We start from the raw sequence: 17,606 nt of genomic DNA, 5'->3' as shown, positions 1-17,606 counted from the left end.
TCATAATAATAAACAAAAAAGTACAATGGGCGGTCTTATCACACGAGGCATACATACATAAATATGTATAAAGCATAAATACTTATAATAAACAAGGTATAATACTTTTTGTATAAATTTGAAGTCGACAGTAGAAGTGTTTTTAAGAGTCGGCTTCAAAAGACCTACACAAAAACTTCTCTTTTCGATTTAAACATGTATACACGACATTGCGTTCATTTATCATTCAGGCTCGGATTAAGTCTAGCCAATCGAACTCTTAAAAATTCCAGCAGACCACGCTTGAATACTCACAAATTATTTGTAAGTATAAGTTTTACAAAGATATTATTGGTTATGATTATTAGTAGAAATTCTGTCCCTGTACATACGCCAGTTCTATTTACGCTTAAGCGCATTTTGAGATGAAGTTCATCAATTATTCATATTCCATATTTTATCTCTCACTATGCGTAATTTCATATGTGCATGCAAACCGACTGCAGCACGCTTAGCAAATGTAGGCTTATTTAATGGTGCGTGACAATTTGATCTAATTTACTTTTGTTATAACACACCGACAAATAAATGTTTAATGAAGCATATTAATATTCAATTAAGCAAAGAAAAAAAATATCTCATATCTCTTTAATCTTTTATAGTTAGAAATTGGATGTTTGTAGACGTATTTGCGTAGACTTCAAATGTTGGATAATCATGGAAAACGCTTTCGTACTAAAAAATCTCGGGATGTGAGTGGACACCAGGATGAATAATTAATATTTGCTTTCTCCACCTGTTGATATGCACGCAGAGAAATCTGAAAATATCTTTTGCTTGTTTATACAGGGTGAATGGTTATAGGTATAAGGAGGCGAATGTATAGTTCATTATTTGTCAATTCATGTACGTAGTCAATGGTTTTGGAATTAATAAATAAAGTAATGATAATATAGTCAAAAAGGCGTTTTCAAAGTAGGGAATACTACATATTAAAACTGATTATTGTTTGCTGTCTCTGCAGATTTTGCATTTTCAGAAGGTATAGGCCTAACGCATTCCAATAGAAATATTTCAGTGATTACTTTATAATGATTGTTGAAAATAATTGTAAGAGGTTTGAAGCTTTTTGATAAAAATGAACTTACACCTTCAACCCTTTAAAGCTTTTTCATCTTAAACCGATCAACCTGTATAATGGTTACTCACAATAGCCCATTATTATAGATTATATTATTACATATGAAAGTTTTTATTTGGAACCGATTTAAATTGATTGACGAAAAAATGTAACTTAATACAAAAGCCTTATTAATACCGAACCATAATTCCTACGAAGCGGTCCCTTACTTAGCAGAAATGTGATCCGGTCAAAGAGCACGAAGGTACGTGCCTTCCGCTGCAAACTCGAACAGCTCCATGACTCAAGAATCGCTTGAATTCCACCCGGTCACTGCTCCACTGAGCTATTTACGAGTCCATTATTAATTACCGGCTATTAGTAATGATAAACATTATAGCATGTGTTACTTTATTTATATTATTGCTGTACGTCCAGTTTTACTTACAAGCCGAAAAGATCGAAACTTATCGTATGTTTTATTTCGACGAATTGTAGATATCTGTAGCTAGAAGTCTTAATAGTTACGTACGTGGTCACGTAAAGCCTGATGGTCGTTTTTTTTTGGCAGCGACGCCGTAGCTAGTGTTAACCACGTTCGGCTTATGGCACGTAATTATTTAAAATCAAATGTAATTAGCATAGATGTGACATTTAGTCATGTCCCGGCAATATTTTCGAAAGACGTTTCGCCGACAGTAATTTTAACAGTATGTACGAAATGAAGATTTAATAGAGGACAACGGGTCGAATAGCTTTTAATTAATTTAGTAGAGCAGTGTGTTTTAAACAGGCCGTATTTAAATGATGTCTCCATAATAAAAAAAATATACAACTAAAAAATAATTACTGCTTTGTGTTCTTCGAAAAGAAAAGAAATTGAAAAGAAAAAAAATCTCGATCTCGACTGTTCCACCTAACATGTCAAGCAGTGGTATAGGATTGAGACTTACGATCGTAGGTCGCGGGTTCTATTCCCGGAATACAAATTAAATAATTCACACTTTATGCTATAATTATATAGGATTGCCACTGCTCACTTACGAATTTCTAGAAGATGGGCAGCAGCATCCTCTGCGAACCATAATACTACATTGCGATCGCAAATTCGCCTGTCAAGCGTGGCGATTATGGTATATCTTTGAGGGCAGCCTCTATGGCATTGGGTATCCTTTAAGCTAAAACGACTAATTTGCTGCTAATTTTTAAATAAAAAATAGACACAGTATAACTTTAGTCGTTTAACAGTAAACTTTATTTGCGAAAAAAACCTGTCTTGTGCATCATAATTTTTTTACGTGGAAAAGTTTTATTTTAAAATGTCACTACTACTATGTCACTACCAATACAGTTAAAATAAAGAAAGAAAAATATTATAACCATCCCAAAATTTTAAAATTCGTGAACTTGCAAACGTTTATTTCTACCTATAAGCGCATAGTTATTTTAATTACAATTGACATGTATTTATAAAGATCTGATATACAATGTAAACAACTAATTAACTATTCTATTTTTTAAATATACAAATGACTGGTGCTATGGAGTATGTAAAATAAAAGTATACTTGGCAATTATGTATTAGACCTTGAAATTTCAGTCACCTTATCCGTTTTCAATCACCTTGTTGTATCCAAGGATTTTCCTGTTAATTTTTAAGTAATGTAGAATTTGTTATTTTCCTTCTCATTACGGTAAGGAATAGGAGTTTAGGACGCCTAACAAGCAACAACCGGATAAGCCTTCATTTTTTAAGTACTAACCACTGTGTCCATGCAAAGTGCTTATTTCAATCTAACTTAAAATGTGTAGTCTCGTGCAAATTTTTCCGTGTTTGAGAAAAAAATAAAAAGTGTTTCTGTTTGTATAAAAGTAAATAATCATGTATATATATATATTTTTAGTCAACTCAAGAATTACAAGATTTTTTATATTTTAAAAGAAATACAGGTAACTAATTTTTAGAAGTTACTTAATACCATGTACTCTATAGTGCCTAAGTAAGAAAAGGGCCAATATTTAGCCACTTCCGCACATGCAGTGAGTTGAGTTGGTTGAGTGATTTGACGGTGGCCGTTGTGTAATTCGCATTGTTTGCCGCATACGCATTTATCAGCGGGCTGGCGGGCGGTGCACTTTGTTGCACGACTACCACTGCATGTGCGGAAGTGGCTAAATATTGGTCCTTTTCTTACTTAGGATGGACTTTCGCAAGGTAACGCCTAATTCCGTTAAATATCTATAGTGCCTGTTTAAAGACGAGTGACTGCCCAAGGAGCGTCCGCCTAAACAATCCCGGCGAAACCCGGCAAAATCCGGCGGTTTCCCAATTCGGTGAAATTGTAGTATATAGCCGCCCGAGTTGAGTCTTTCCACGGAGCCTCCAAGCTTCCAAGCCTCCAACTCGTGGAATTTGCAAATGCCACTTAGACAGCAGTGGAAGCCAGGATAAATATTTTTTTATGATAACTAACACATGTAAGACCTCTAATTAACACTGACATATCTATGTTACGCTTTTTAATGATTTTAAAATAAAAATATTCAATTAAGTCTTCAATTATTTAGATTACATAAAATGATTACTTATTTTTATTAATATTCTAAACACGTTAAAAAATCACATTGTCGATGTCAGCTATAGATTACAACCCGTACAGCTGACTGAATATAACGTGATGTACTTTTCAATTTTGACCACAAATAAACTTGTACGGCTCACATTGCATGTTGTGCATATTAAACTTTACATAACACAATAAAAATGAGAGACTGTTGTTAATTCATGAGCGCGGCTGCTTGTTTTTCAAACGTCATAATTATGTAATTAAAGACGTACGTAAAGTGTTCTTTGTTTAAAAAAAAACTCTGCGAAGAAGTGTGAAATCTCACAAGCATTTCAAATAAATCAAGCTTAGGAACAATGTTCAATTATGAGAAAACTTTCAGCTATGCATTTAATTCATTCGTCGCTTGAATCTCTTGCCGTGTTCAATATTAACTATTTTTGCATACATAATATGCCGTGTAAAACTCAATGAAAGTAATGTTTTTATGCTATTAGCTTTCTTTGGTTTTGATTTTATTCACGTTTTATGAAGCAAAACTTTAAAAACTTATATGACGGTAAGCCCGTATATAATGGCTCCTAAAATTAACGCATATTGTTAATTAGCAGTAAATTGCAGTAAATTGTTGATCTACCTACACAGGGACATTTTGACAAATGAGTGTTTGTGGTTATATAAAATAGAGCGTTATATGATGATAGAACAGCATATTTTCATTATTGACCAATATATAAAATAATGATAGCTTGGTAGCCGTAATTCGTTCCGGTTGTTATTCGTAAATCACTTGCGGGATCTCAAAACCCCAAACACAGCAATTCAAATGATTAACGAAACCATCAACGTGAAAATATGTTTTATCGCTTAGGATAAAATTACTCGAAAAATCAGTGTCTACTCATATATTCATATCTATATGTAACATCTCGTCTGCGACACCAGTAATAAGAGCATTTAACACCTCTATTTTTAAATAATTAAAAAACATGAGACTAGGTAAGGAATTTTCATACAACCTTTGCTACTCTCACTAATTAACATCCAAGTCCCATTAATGAAGCAAATAAAACTTTAATAAAATTGAAAATCTTAAGAGAATTTTTGCTTATGTGCCGGTACAATTATTAATCTCTAGGTCTTAGCTGTGTTCCAACAGTGGTAGGCCAGTGGTACAGGACTGGGACATCGATGATAGGTCGCGGGTTCGATTGTGCCTTATTTATATAGGATTGCCACTTCTCACAAGTTTCCATTGGATGGGCAGCAGCGTCCTCTTCTTACCATAAAATCGCCTACCCGCCTGCCAAACACGGCAATTATGGTGTATCCACCAAAATATTTATAAATATATTTGGCGGAGGCTGATGCCTTGCAATGAGCATCTATGGGCTGAAACGACTACCACGACAGGGTCTTTAATTGATAAGTCCAAGTGGAGACCACAGACCAGCAAGCGCAGTGTAGAACGTCCGGGACCTTGATAAGGTCGTCAGAAGATGCTGGATGCAGGCTGTTTTCAACCCGTCCTATGGAGGTGGCCTATATTTAAAAGATGATCTCTTATTTCGGAAATAATGATGATGATGATTAAGTCGTAAAATTATGACCTGGTGGACAATCCATATTATACATGAAAATGAGATAATTCAACGCACGCATTAGACCGTTGTAGGTAGATAATACTTTCAACTGTATTTTGTTATTGTATACAATTTATACCTGTTACCTTAAATTCAACGAACACACTAAATTTATTTATAAGATTTTTTTAAATAACTAATAATAAAATAAAATTACAATTAGATGGGTTATGATAGAAATATAATTTCATCATAATTTCAGCCGCAGGAAGTCTACTACTGGATATAAGCCTCCCCCATATTTACGTTTAAATAGCAACGTTCAAAAGAGGCCTGTGTCCTGCGTCTCCCTACGAAGTTAATAAAATATATATTTAGTATTAATGGAATCATTCATCGTAAAATAATCCATTAAAATATCGAGTGTCGTAATAATATATTAATCGCATCATTTACGTTGCACAAGCCCTGGTGGCCATTAATCATTTCTATTGCATCCATCTGTCTTTCGTATCTACTGCGCATTATTAAGAAACCGACGCATTTGCAGTTAATTGACGAACTTAAGTACCTGCGAACTACCAGTGCAGTGAGTGTCATACGAACCAATAAGTGTTTATTTCGTAATTATATTCATGACTTACATTTAAACATTATGGTTGAAGCTACATAAAATATGAACCTTATATAGGCTTGATATTCTTTTTTTTTAGACGATATGCGCTCACACAGTAAGACAGGCTTGCCCTAAAGAGCGCCACGATAATCGGTCTTGCGCTGCCCGCGTCCAGCGAATATTCGCGACCTTAACTATGTTGTTTGTCCACCGGTTGCCATTCAAGAAGCTTTCCACGTAAACGGCCATCGGCTGCACTACCGATGTGCCTCGTCAACTGCGACTTCAGAAGATCAATTCTTCGAACTAGATCTTTGACTTTGGTTCTTCTGCGGATCCCTTCAGAAGCTTTTGCTTATTTTGAAATATAATAACCATAGTCTAAAATTATTACACAGAAGATATAAATCATGATATATGTGACACCAGTGTTTTAGAGTCATAGAACAAGCAGTGGTTAACCTCATGAAATTAAAATTAACAATAACTACGCGCCACTTTTTTGTTTCATGCCAACAATATCAAATTAATTCTACCCGTTTTCTTAAAATTTTATATATTTATATATATAATTTATAAAAGGTGCTATTATCGTTTAAAATCAGGCAGGCAGGTTACTGACGGTTACATTAAATTTAAAAAAAAAACATAAACCTTTGTAGTAATAATAATTAAAAAAAATATCTAAATAGTACACATTTACTTATTGAAATGGCAATAACTTTGAAAATATATTACATTAACATTACATTACATTTAGTAATTTAGTAAGTATTTGCTGTATCATCTATAATTACTACTTCACAAGACAAACTTATCATCTGAATTTTTTTTAATCTCGCTCTGTTTATACTTACTTTTCTTACGATCTAATATATCTAGTCAGGTATAAATATATAAAGGTTGTACATAGATACACTGTAAAAGTAAGATTATATTTAAAAACGGATGCGGTTATGTGAATCGGAATGCTCAACCTTTTCACCGCTTGCTTTCTTTGACCTGTTAGAAATCGCGTGCTTGTACCACTCAATGTTCGGGTTGCGACATATCCACAAAGTAACATGAATATCCATTTTTAGAGAAAAACTAGATTAGTGACGCAACTATTGGCCTGCCTACGATATTAGCCACAATCTCTTTTAGCTTATTTTGCATACGGGGCTCTCACTTTACAAGATGATTAGATATTTTTTATATGATGAAGGGTATCTTTTAATGTTAAAAAATTGGAATGCTCATTACTACAGAAAAAAATAATTGATATAACATGTTTCACAGTGATTGGATATACAAGTAGTAAATTTTAAAAACTTTTTGCACAAATGAACTAAACATTCACCCGTTAAAGCTTTTTTGTACCTATGAAACCAAGCAGGATTTAACGCAATCCTTTCATAAACATATATGTTCTACCGGACAGTAAAAGTGGTAAACCTTCATTGCACAACGGAGGGCTCAAGTGCTTAATATTTTATTAGATTTATTTAATTGTGCACATAAATAAACACGTTTTCCTACACGTGCATTGAAAAAGATATTTTGTTTAAATTATCGCTACGGGCTATAATTGCAATAGCTACATTAAAACAATGTAAAGTTTTATTTAAACACGTAAAAAGGTCCGAATGTCATAAAACCGGTACAGTATTTTTAATTTTTAAGTCCGGTACCTTTTTTGTTACTCAAGACTATTTTTCTAGAGAAATATTACTTTTTTTTTATTTATTACCGTCATTTGATAAGTTCACTTTACGATAAAATTAGTTTTTTTATATTAAAATTTAACTTTTATTATTCTAATCTTGGAAAACGTACAGCAAACAGGTTGCAAAATGTATTAAACATACGGTGTGTTAAACAAATCAATGGGATTTCTAAAGTTGTGATAATTGTAATTTAATTATTTGCGTTGCAAATCAATGTCTGACGTAGATACGACATTTAAGTTACTGACTAGACACTCAAATTTTACTAGTTAGTTAATATTCCGACGAGATATTTAATATGTTTGTTGCTCTCATCTTATCTCTTTTATTTAAAAAAAAAAAACCAAATGAAATATTATCCGTCAACGTCACGCAATACATTTGATATTCCGAAAACCAACCGGCGGTACGATTTAAATGCGCATATAATTTTTTGTTTACGTAGATTTTAAGTTACTGCGAGGTATCGTCGGTGGTGTATCTGTATTAATATCCGCCCCTTTGATCGGGACGCCGGGCGCTGAGAAAATAAAACCGCGGGTCTGTCGGGCGCGTAAGGGCGGGCGCGCGCGGGCGTGGGAAGCGTGCGACCAGTCAGTACACACTCGACGAGCGAACGATCAGCGCGTGTCGACCTGTCACATACATCACAAATATCGGCCAATTGCAATTGAAATATTAAACCAACTTTGCTTATCTGTCCTTACCGACTAATACACAAATTAACACATTGGGCTACATATTTCAAATAATTAAAAAATAAAGCAAGTGGATTACGATGCCGGTCGAAACGAAAATTAGCTTTTCCGGTAAGTGTTATCTTATATTTTGCACTCCGCATACCTTATACAATTTCGTGAAAACTCCATTAATTTAAGTGTCGACATTACTTCGTCTTATTTACTTTATATATTTAATTTCTCAATTATAATTACTTGTATTTTTAATATCATAACTATATTTAATCGGTTTAGTAGGGTATCTTTAAATGAGCTATCAATAATGTTCAGACGCTACTCACATACTAATATCAAGCATTAGCATTCATTAGTTCAATTATGGTTAATAAGCTTGTTTGTGAAAGATAAAAATAGAATCTGACTAATGTTTTCACTTTTTTATTATTCGATTTTAATGTCAGGAATATTTTTGATTGACCAATCAAAATACAAATTTTATGATATTGTAATAATAAGTATAAAAACGAGGTTTACTACTCGTTCGATTAATTATCAACGGTTTGTCCAGATTATTTTTAATTATAAACATGCGTTCTGATTAAATAAAATAATACGAGATATTATTTTATTTACACGTATTAAAAGCCTACAAATTTGTAATGACATGAAACTTAATATTAAATTATTTATACATTGTGAATTACTTCAGTTTAACATTACAATGGACATTCACTTAATCCGTAACGAAAATGCTGCAAAGCGCAGTATGGATTCAGACTCGCTTGCTCTAAATCGTGACTCGAGCCGCATGAGATCATAAATTACATGTGCAAACTATCTTGTTCTTATATAATGTTTGTCTAGAATACTCCACAATACAAACGACAACTTGCATTCTCCGAATCGATTTAGCTCTTCAGGGGGGAAACCAATCCTTTTTAGACTAGCAATTGAAATAATTTAATTTTGTTAATACATTACACTCAGCATGATTATATCAGACGATAGACACTGTTAGGCATAGGACTTCCGCAAAAATCAACGATGAACGGTCTTGCGGTGCCCGCATCCAGGGACTTCCCGTGACTTTAACTATGGCGACGGTTCATCTAGTGGGACCACCTAGTCATTATATACATACAAATATTTTATCTAACTTATACGTGGACTTTGGTAAGCTTTGATGATGTGAAATAATCGTTTACATTAACGTTTAATCCGTAAATGCGTTTCACTTACACTTTATACGGTTTGCATACACGGTGTGACTAAAAGAATTTCTAAAAGAAATCCTTTATGGTCATTTACCATTAAAGATACGTCTCGAAGCTTTCTCCGCTTAGTTTCATCCTTTTCAAACAAGCGTGTCTTGTAGATATATATTTAAATACGAAAGACTTTTAGTGTTTTATGGGCGACAGTGCCACAGTTACATATTTTAATTTTTAGAAATGGCCAAATTCGTCGCAATCTGTGGTAAAAACTCTTTTAGATGTCATGTTAATTAAGAAAAAGTTGAGTCATTTGATAGTTTTTGGTTATGAAATTATAAAATGGATTTGCATTAAACAACTATAGATTTTGTTAAATTTGTTTGCTGTTAAAAGTGTTTATTACATAAGGGTTAAATAAATAATGAACTTCGTGATTAACGTTACGCAAGACCCAAGTTATTTATAAGGTAAAGTATTGTAGTGTTGCGCTGTTCTTGCCTCCCCTTACGCCTATGGGTCCTCCCCCAAACTCGGCGTTTGGTCGTGCCGCGGTTCGCTTCGTCTGTTTAACTCTGAGACGTACTTTTCGATTGTTTGAATAATTAATAAAATCAGGAGCGTATTGCAGCGTATATCTCCGTAGTGCGCAGTATTTTATATACGTTTTATCCGGTTCAACCTATGTTCATATGTTTACATTTGGAAATTTGAGTCCTTGAAGGAGCTGTGAATTATGTTGTCATCTAGACATAATAATCTTTATCTCTTTTATATTTACATATAAAACGATATTTCCATCTATGTACTGACTCATCACGACGTCTCTGGAATCATAAGGCTTAAAGACGGCAGGAATATTCCTTTCGCTGAGTAGAGGTCACCCGAGAACGGAAATTAATCAACAAATGCATATTTTAGAGCCTATATAGGTGTAAAACAAGGTAAAAAGAGAGGTTTATATGAAATATAACCCGAAAACGCAACGTTGGCCACGCGTACCCGGGGTAACTTCTAATGTACTATATATTAGAATTATTTTCTTATTTCATTCGCATGATTAAGGTACATACGGACATAAAAGTGCAAGGCACCCAATAATATAGTTTTTTTTTATTTTTAACATCGACAATTACATCACTATTAAACAACAGATAGCGTGTCGGTGGCTTACAAATGATTATGCATAAGAATTATTAATGCTAGATTCATAATTAAACTTACATTTCTGAAAATTTTGTACATATTTCAATTACCTCTCCGTAAATAAACAAGTTTCGAAAGATCGAGTTCTTTTTGCAAATTCTATCGTTGAAATATTCACGATTTAAAGGAAATACATTTTTATAAAAAAATAAAAATATTGGTGTTAATTATATTTTGTAATGTGTTTCTTAGGTCATTGGTGATTATTAATAATGAATTATATTCTAGCAATCGCGCGACCGTGACCCCTTCGTGGCGCCTTATTCTTACTGAGTGTAATGTATCTTTGCGGGAACATGCCACAACATTGTTAGCGGTGTCCACAACCGCTTAACCTTGTTTAAATCATTTGCAAAATGTACAACTGAATAGCAAAATAACAGTACTGGTAGCATATTACATGCTCGAATGAATTGTGAGTTAAGTACGAACAATAACTGTCTAGCAATATCATCAATGTCATTCTACGCAAGGAGAGATATACAAGAACTCCGGGAGATACGTAAATTAGTTCTAGTTTTACCAATCTTCAAAACATGCTTTGCAGATTTGCGAACAAGAACCTTCAATAACTAATCAGGCATCAAATTAATTCGTGGTTTTAACACGTTGACGTGTCTCGATAAAGTAAACGTATAAAAAAGGCATGGCACCAATGGCAGTTACTTGATAATGAAATCGAGGATATTTTTCGCGAATCACACGCTAATGCAAATAAAACTCTTGAAGGAAAATTCCGCAGGCGATTGCGGTACGTGATCATTAATATTTTGTAGGATATTACGACTTTATGTTGCTTTGTAAGTGTCAATAATAAATTAATGCTTGTTTATGTTGCAGAGTATTTTAAAGCGTAGTTGAAATCTCGTTAACATGACGACATTGAAATTCAATGTTGTATAGTTGTCCTTCGAAGCGGTACGCAGCGATAGCATCAGTAACAGTGTTAGCAAGGTCAATTCACCAGGGTTTTTAACTAATCTAGTAAAAATAAAACAAGAACTTTTAGCGTATAGACGCATGCAGAGTGATTGGTAATAGGTGTAAAAGCTTTAAAGGTGTGAATGGCTCATTGGCTGTAAATTAATTAAATCTAAAATTTAATGTTTTCTGAATTAATAATGTAATGATTATATTGTAAGAAAAAGGGTTTTCGTATTTGAATTACCACATGATAGAACTATAAATTTTGTTTGCCATCTTACCTTGCAGTATTGTACTTGTAGGTATGGACCTGTCGCGTTTTAATAGAAAAAAAAATATGAGACATAATTCAGAGTGATGACGTTGTACAGGGCGATTGAAAATATTTAGTCAAAATATATATGTGCTAACGGTAACATTCAAGAAAATTAATCAAAGCCGCTCAACACTCTAGCTGTTGGAATTTCGTAAAATCCAAAAATCATTTCTGGTCTCTCCTCGGCAAAAAGTTTATACCAAATTTAAAGTCTCTAAGCCTTGTGATTCTAGAGATATCGTGATGAGCCAATAAATAGGTGGAAAACATTCATTTACATGCATATATCATTACTACGGTACATTTATTTCGCAATTTGGCACACGCTTTGTTTCCGTCTTTAGCGTTTGTTAAAAACAATTTAAACGACAGTTTCCTGTCTCCTTATCCTTATCGGCGACGTGCCACCCGCCTCGGAATAGCTTAATTACACAAGGTGGTATTGTTGTCGGTCAAGCGTGGCTAAATTGTAAAGCAGGTGTTGGTGCAGGGATTTACGTGCACGCCTTGCACGATGCGCACGCTATCGCACCTCTCATATCAATTGACTCGCATGATGCGTACACGACGTCGAGATTGCGATCAAGGGCCGGCTTCGTGTCAAACGATTAATGTTATGTTTATTTATATACAGGCTGATTAGTAATAGGTGTTAAAGCTTTAAAGAGGTGGATGTTTAGCACATTTGCTGCCAATTATTGTATGGCACACCCATTCCGTAATCAATATTTGCAGAAATTATAAATAACATAACGATAATATAACAAGAAAGGTCCATTGAAATTTCTTATTACTGTACAGTAGTAGTAGTAAATATACATTTAAATTAATAATTGTTTATTATCTGCCCATGCAGACTTTGTACAGTCAGAAGTTATCGGCCTGTCGCATTCCAATAGGAAGAATAAATTAATGTGGGTCATTCCAGAGTTATCATTTTATACAGGATAATTGGAAGTAGACATAAAGCTTAAGCTAAACAAACTGATATTACGAAGAGTCAATCACAAGGTAGCTTCAGGGGGTTTATTAAATCTATATTGAGTGATGGCTGGAGTCATAAGGTTCTAGTGTGGAGACTGTATCTACAAGGAGGACCGGCGATTTTATTAAAGTCGTTGGAAAACACTGGATACAGACAGCCTTCAACCAGCCCATAGAAAATCTGTCGGGAGGTCTATGTCATCAGTTGAAATGATAATTGAATTTCTTTATATTAAATCATAATACTACATCGAATGTATCGGTCCAACAAATTTGTTTTTTGAGCTTTTGTTAGTCCACGTCACCTTGGGCTCGGTTTCAATTTCATATATTGTGGTGACAGCGATGATGGTCAAGCGTATCGGACCGAAGTAAATATGCCTCAGTGATCAGTCAGCGATCATTTTACGTACAGTTTTTTTGTGTTAAAACTTAAGATGTTTTGATGGGGCCAGCCCGCATGTCTGTGTATAATGCCAAACATAAACAATGCTAGGCACCTGCTCCATGTCCGATAACGCCACTTTACGGCGTCTTGTTAATCCATCTAAACATGACGATAACAATCTTTGACTCCGTAAGCATGCCTGCTTATCAGTCTTCGCTATGATAAAACAATATATGAAAACTCTCGCATATCATATCTCCTACAATATTTAACGCTTAAAAAATCGCGATTTCGTACCATTGTTTTAGTAATCGTTTTTCAGAGTGAAAGATTGGACTTAAAAACATTAAATCAAGTATTTTCTTCTGTCCTTGTGTTGCGTAAATATGCGCATAAAATTTACGCAATGTCTTAGACGTTTTCGAGATCGACTTTTTTTGTTTCGAGGGTTTTGAGATACAGTGAATTCATGACAATGTTTGGATATATGGTTACAAAAATATTTTGTTTATATTCGTTGTTTATGTTCGGCAAAAAGCCGGTGTTCTTTGCTTTTACAAAAATACACGCAAAATATATTCCTATCTATATTTTATAATATTTTGGGTCTAATACTCAAATGTTTATGTTAAATCGAGTTATACTTTTGATCACGGGAGAGCTGAGAGGTGCTTCAGATATACTGCCTCTGGGGGGTTAAATCAGAAATTCTTCGCGTAGTGCTTTGCCCGAGATATGCGTTGCGTTGTTTACGCTACCTCCGAAACCCTCGCGGTGCTATCACTATGTTTCCAGAACACGTCGATCCATCGTCCACAACTGTAAACACCCGCGACGTAAAAAAGTTATACAACTCTAAGTAGGTAATATAAAATACTTCTACGCATTAACTAACAGTCCGATATATAAATGATTTATAAGCGCCTGGTTTATTTTTTAATTGATTTAATGTTGTAGATAAGATGTTAGTCACTTATCCACATGGCTTGCGCAATTATGAAGGGAAATATTTTAACATGCTAAAGGCTCAGTACTGATTGTTTTGAAATTAAAAATCTTGCATTACCTATGAAACTACTTTTATTTTCAGCATAAAGGGTGATTTGTTATCGATATAAAAGGTTTAAAGGGATGATTGTATAGCTCATTTGTCAATTAAAGTAAGATACATCTTATTCGAAAATTAACGGTTTCAGAAATAATTACGTAATGACAACATAATAGAAAAAGCGTTTTCGAAATTCGGATTACTACATATTTAAATTAATTATTATTTACTGTCTATGTCTGCAGAATTTGTAATGCCAGAAGTTATTAGACTGTCGCATTCTTATAGAAAAATATATTAATGTAACATATTTTATAGTAACCACTTTATACGGGTTGATTAGTATAAAAGTTTTAAAACGATGAATATTTTCCTCATTTGTTAACAAATAGCTTATTGAAGTTTTAAAATAAAATTTTAAATTTTAAAATTTTATTTTAAGCTATTCATGCAATCGTATCTTTAATAACTGCATTTATGCTTAACATTTACCGATTTTATCTGGATCTCAGCCAAATGCGGGTCGTTCATCTTCATTGAATAATACATCTAACACAGTTATAGAATAGGTCGAAGATGTATTTTATTTATAGCTTCTGGCACCGGGGCGCCGGTTTGTCTAGACTAGACTTTATTCAATATTCCCTTTAACCCGCCCATAGTGCAGTAGCGATGCCTATTTTATACGCGGATCGTCGTATCATGCATATAATTAAATCTACGGCATTCCCCATTATCATGCAATTATGTCCATTCGTGCGCTTAATATGCATTGTTGTTGTTTTAACGATTACGTTTTATTGTTACATAGGGGTATCCCCACCCTGGGTCGATCAGTATGTAAATAGAAAAACAGATATCACAGACGACTCATCATGTGTTGGCTAATGGACGTCGACTATTAGGCATAGGCCTCCACCAAAGATTGCCACGATGACCGATTTTGCTCTGCCCGCTTCCAGAAACTTTCCTTCACTTTTAATATGTGGTCGGTCTACCTAACGAGCCTACCCACATGTACACCGTGTACACACGCTCGTAGTCGCCACTAGAGAATCTTTCTGTCTCAACGGCCATCGGTTGCACGAGCGATGTGCATGTAGTGCTATATAGTTAAAGATTTTTTATATATATATATATATCTAATATATAAAATTCTCGCTTGACTGATTTTTACCGAATTTAATATGCGTATTCAGTAGGTCTGAGAATCGGCTACTATCCTTTTTCTATACCCCTAAGTGATAAAGGTTGTTCACACTTAAAAAAAAAATTTTATTTTTTTAACGAAATTTTTTGTTTTTATTTTTTATGATACAGCATACAAGAATACATACAACCATAAATTTTCACCCCTCTACGATCAACCCTTATTTTTTATTTGTAAATTAAAAATCAATTTTTTTTGCAAAACAACGTTTGCGGGATCAGCTAGTATATATATATATATATATATATATATAACATTTCCACTCCTGCCTACCAGTATCTTCTGCACACACCACTTTGTGTAGACTAGACGCAAATTGTAAAAATAGTAAATAAATAGATAAATATGCAATCCTAAATATGTTATGCCCGTGTGCAAAATTTTGTCATTTGAAATGATCTTTAAATAATATTTTAAAAGCACAAACAATCCATATATAGCGCGATAAGCAATACGCAAACTTTTCACTGTCGTCTTGTCGGCATCACGATCAATAAACCATACAATATTATGTTTATCTCTGAATATCCTTTTACGATTCGATTTCTATTATCGAACGTTGACTTTACCAAACTAGAAATGCAAAGTGAACAACTTTGTCGGACTCTTAGGCTGTTTTTGATTGTAAATTAATAAAATGTGTCAAGCTATTCTTGCTATTAGATAGTGATGTTTTTGCGTGTACAAAATATACCACGAATAATACGCTTAAGTATATCTATATCTAATCTATTTTTGAGTCATAAATGTGATTTTAAAATAATTACGTTATTACAGGTTTTGGCAATGAAAGAGAAAGGTATTCAAAATGTAAAGATAACTATATTTATAAACAGTCAATATTTTTGTTTTTAAGTACATATTGTTAGTTGTTATAAATTATTGAATTTAGTTAGTTTAAAGAAATATCTTTTAGTTTGAGGATTAAAGAAAAATAAAACAAAACAGTCATGAGATCGCAGCGCAAGAAACCTGTTTTTAGGTAAAATTTGAAACGAGTCGAAGTTGTGCGTTTTTTAAATTGATTTTTACATAAGCGAACGTCGGTCACGGAGGCGTTCGTGTTCAGGCAGTGTAAACTGCTTTGTTGACGTTATTACGTCAGTGTTGGTAGGAGACGAACTCGCAAGTTCAAGGTGACAGATTGTTGAGAAACACAAACATACACGTTTAACTAGTTACAATGCGTTGAAATTTGAGTTTTTTTTATGACAGTGAAATACGTAACCACTCAAATATTTTTCACGTACACTTAATCGGTAGGTCACGTATATTTTTAGGTTATTTCTGATAAAAATGTGCACTAAGAAAAGCCTTTACGTTCGTCAATTAATAAACTATTTATTTGACATTCTTGTTTTATTTTTTAAAATGTGTTATTACGTAATGCATATAGAACATAAGAAGCTTATTAAAAGACAATTATGTAGTCGATTTTAAGCAGATACATACTTTGTGTGAATAGTAAAGGTAAATTGAAGCGGCAGTGAACAGGCTACATAGCGCGCTGAACAGATAACCGATTGCGCCTTTAGGTTCTGGTGTGAAGACCAAAGATCGGCCACTCACATGGTGAACAGACAATCTCGTTAAGGTTCCCGGAGGACGCTCGGTGCACTTCCAGCCAGTACTGTTTTAAATCTAGGGGAGGCCTAGGTCCAGCAGTGGACGTCCTGGAACTTTAATGATGATGATAGTGGAGAAAACCGGTATATCTTAGGGCTAATAATTCGAAAGATATAATTAATTTAACAATCTTCTTAAGAAATTCGTGATTTGTGCCTCAGACTAATTTAAAAGGTGATAAAAATGCTCTTTAGAATTTTTAAAGGGATACAAATAGATGGTAATAAGTTAAACAAAGCCCAATGAATAAACTTAAAACGTTTTTCTTAAATATAACACATGCAGAAATCGTATAGATGGTCTTACGTCGTCATGCTATTAATACGAGCTGTGTACACAGTTGGCAGCGTAGGCCTGTTCCTTTAGCACATAGGCACAAGCCCCATAAGCCTGTCGTCGAGTATGGTGCAACAGTACACAGCATGAGTCACGTTGTTTA

General features: G+C 33.9%; 1 protein-coding gene across 8 annotated transcripts in view; it reads left to right on the top strand.

Moving 5' to 3' along the window:
* Positions 1 to 17,606, top strand: part of CLIP-190 (Cytoplasmic linker protein 190) — a 63,119-nt gene that overhangs the window by 15,940 nt on the left and 29,573 nt on the right. For 2 of the 8 annotated variants that reach the window (XM_068773778.1, XM_068773776.1), the window contains exon 1: positions 7,969 to 8,383. The exons of 5 other annotated variants lie outside the window; for them this stretch is intronic. In XM_068773778.1, the coding sequence (XP_068629879.1) occupies positions 8,353 to 8,383 (31 nt within the window). In that variant the 5' untranslated portion in view covers positions 7,969 to 8,352. Of the gene's footprint in view, positions 1 to 7,968; positions 8,384 to 17,606 lie in introns of those variants that run through there. One more of the 8 variants, XM_068773779.1, reaches the window with a different exon arrangement.

Source organism: Battus philenor, unplaced genomic scaffold (genome assembly GCF_028537555.1).
Source record: "Battus philenor isolate CCGP_79_NKW_IND1 unplaced genomic scaffold, ilBatPhil1.0.hap1 SCAF_6, whole genome shotgun sequence".
NCBI lineage: Eukaryota > Metazoa > Arthropoda > Insecta > Lepidoptera > Papilionidae > Battus > Battus philenor.
Note: the sequence above shows the minus strand (reverse complement) of the source record. Positions and strands in the feature narration are given on the sequence as shown.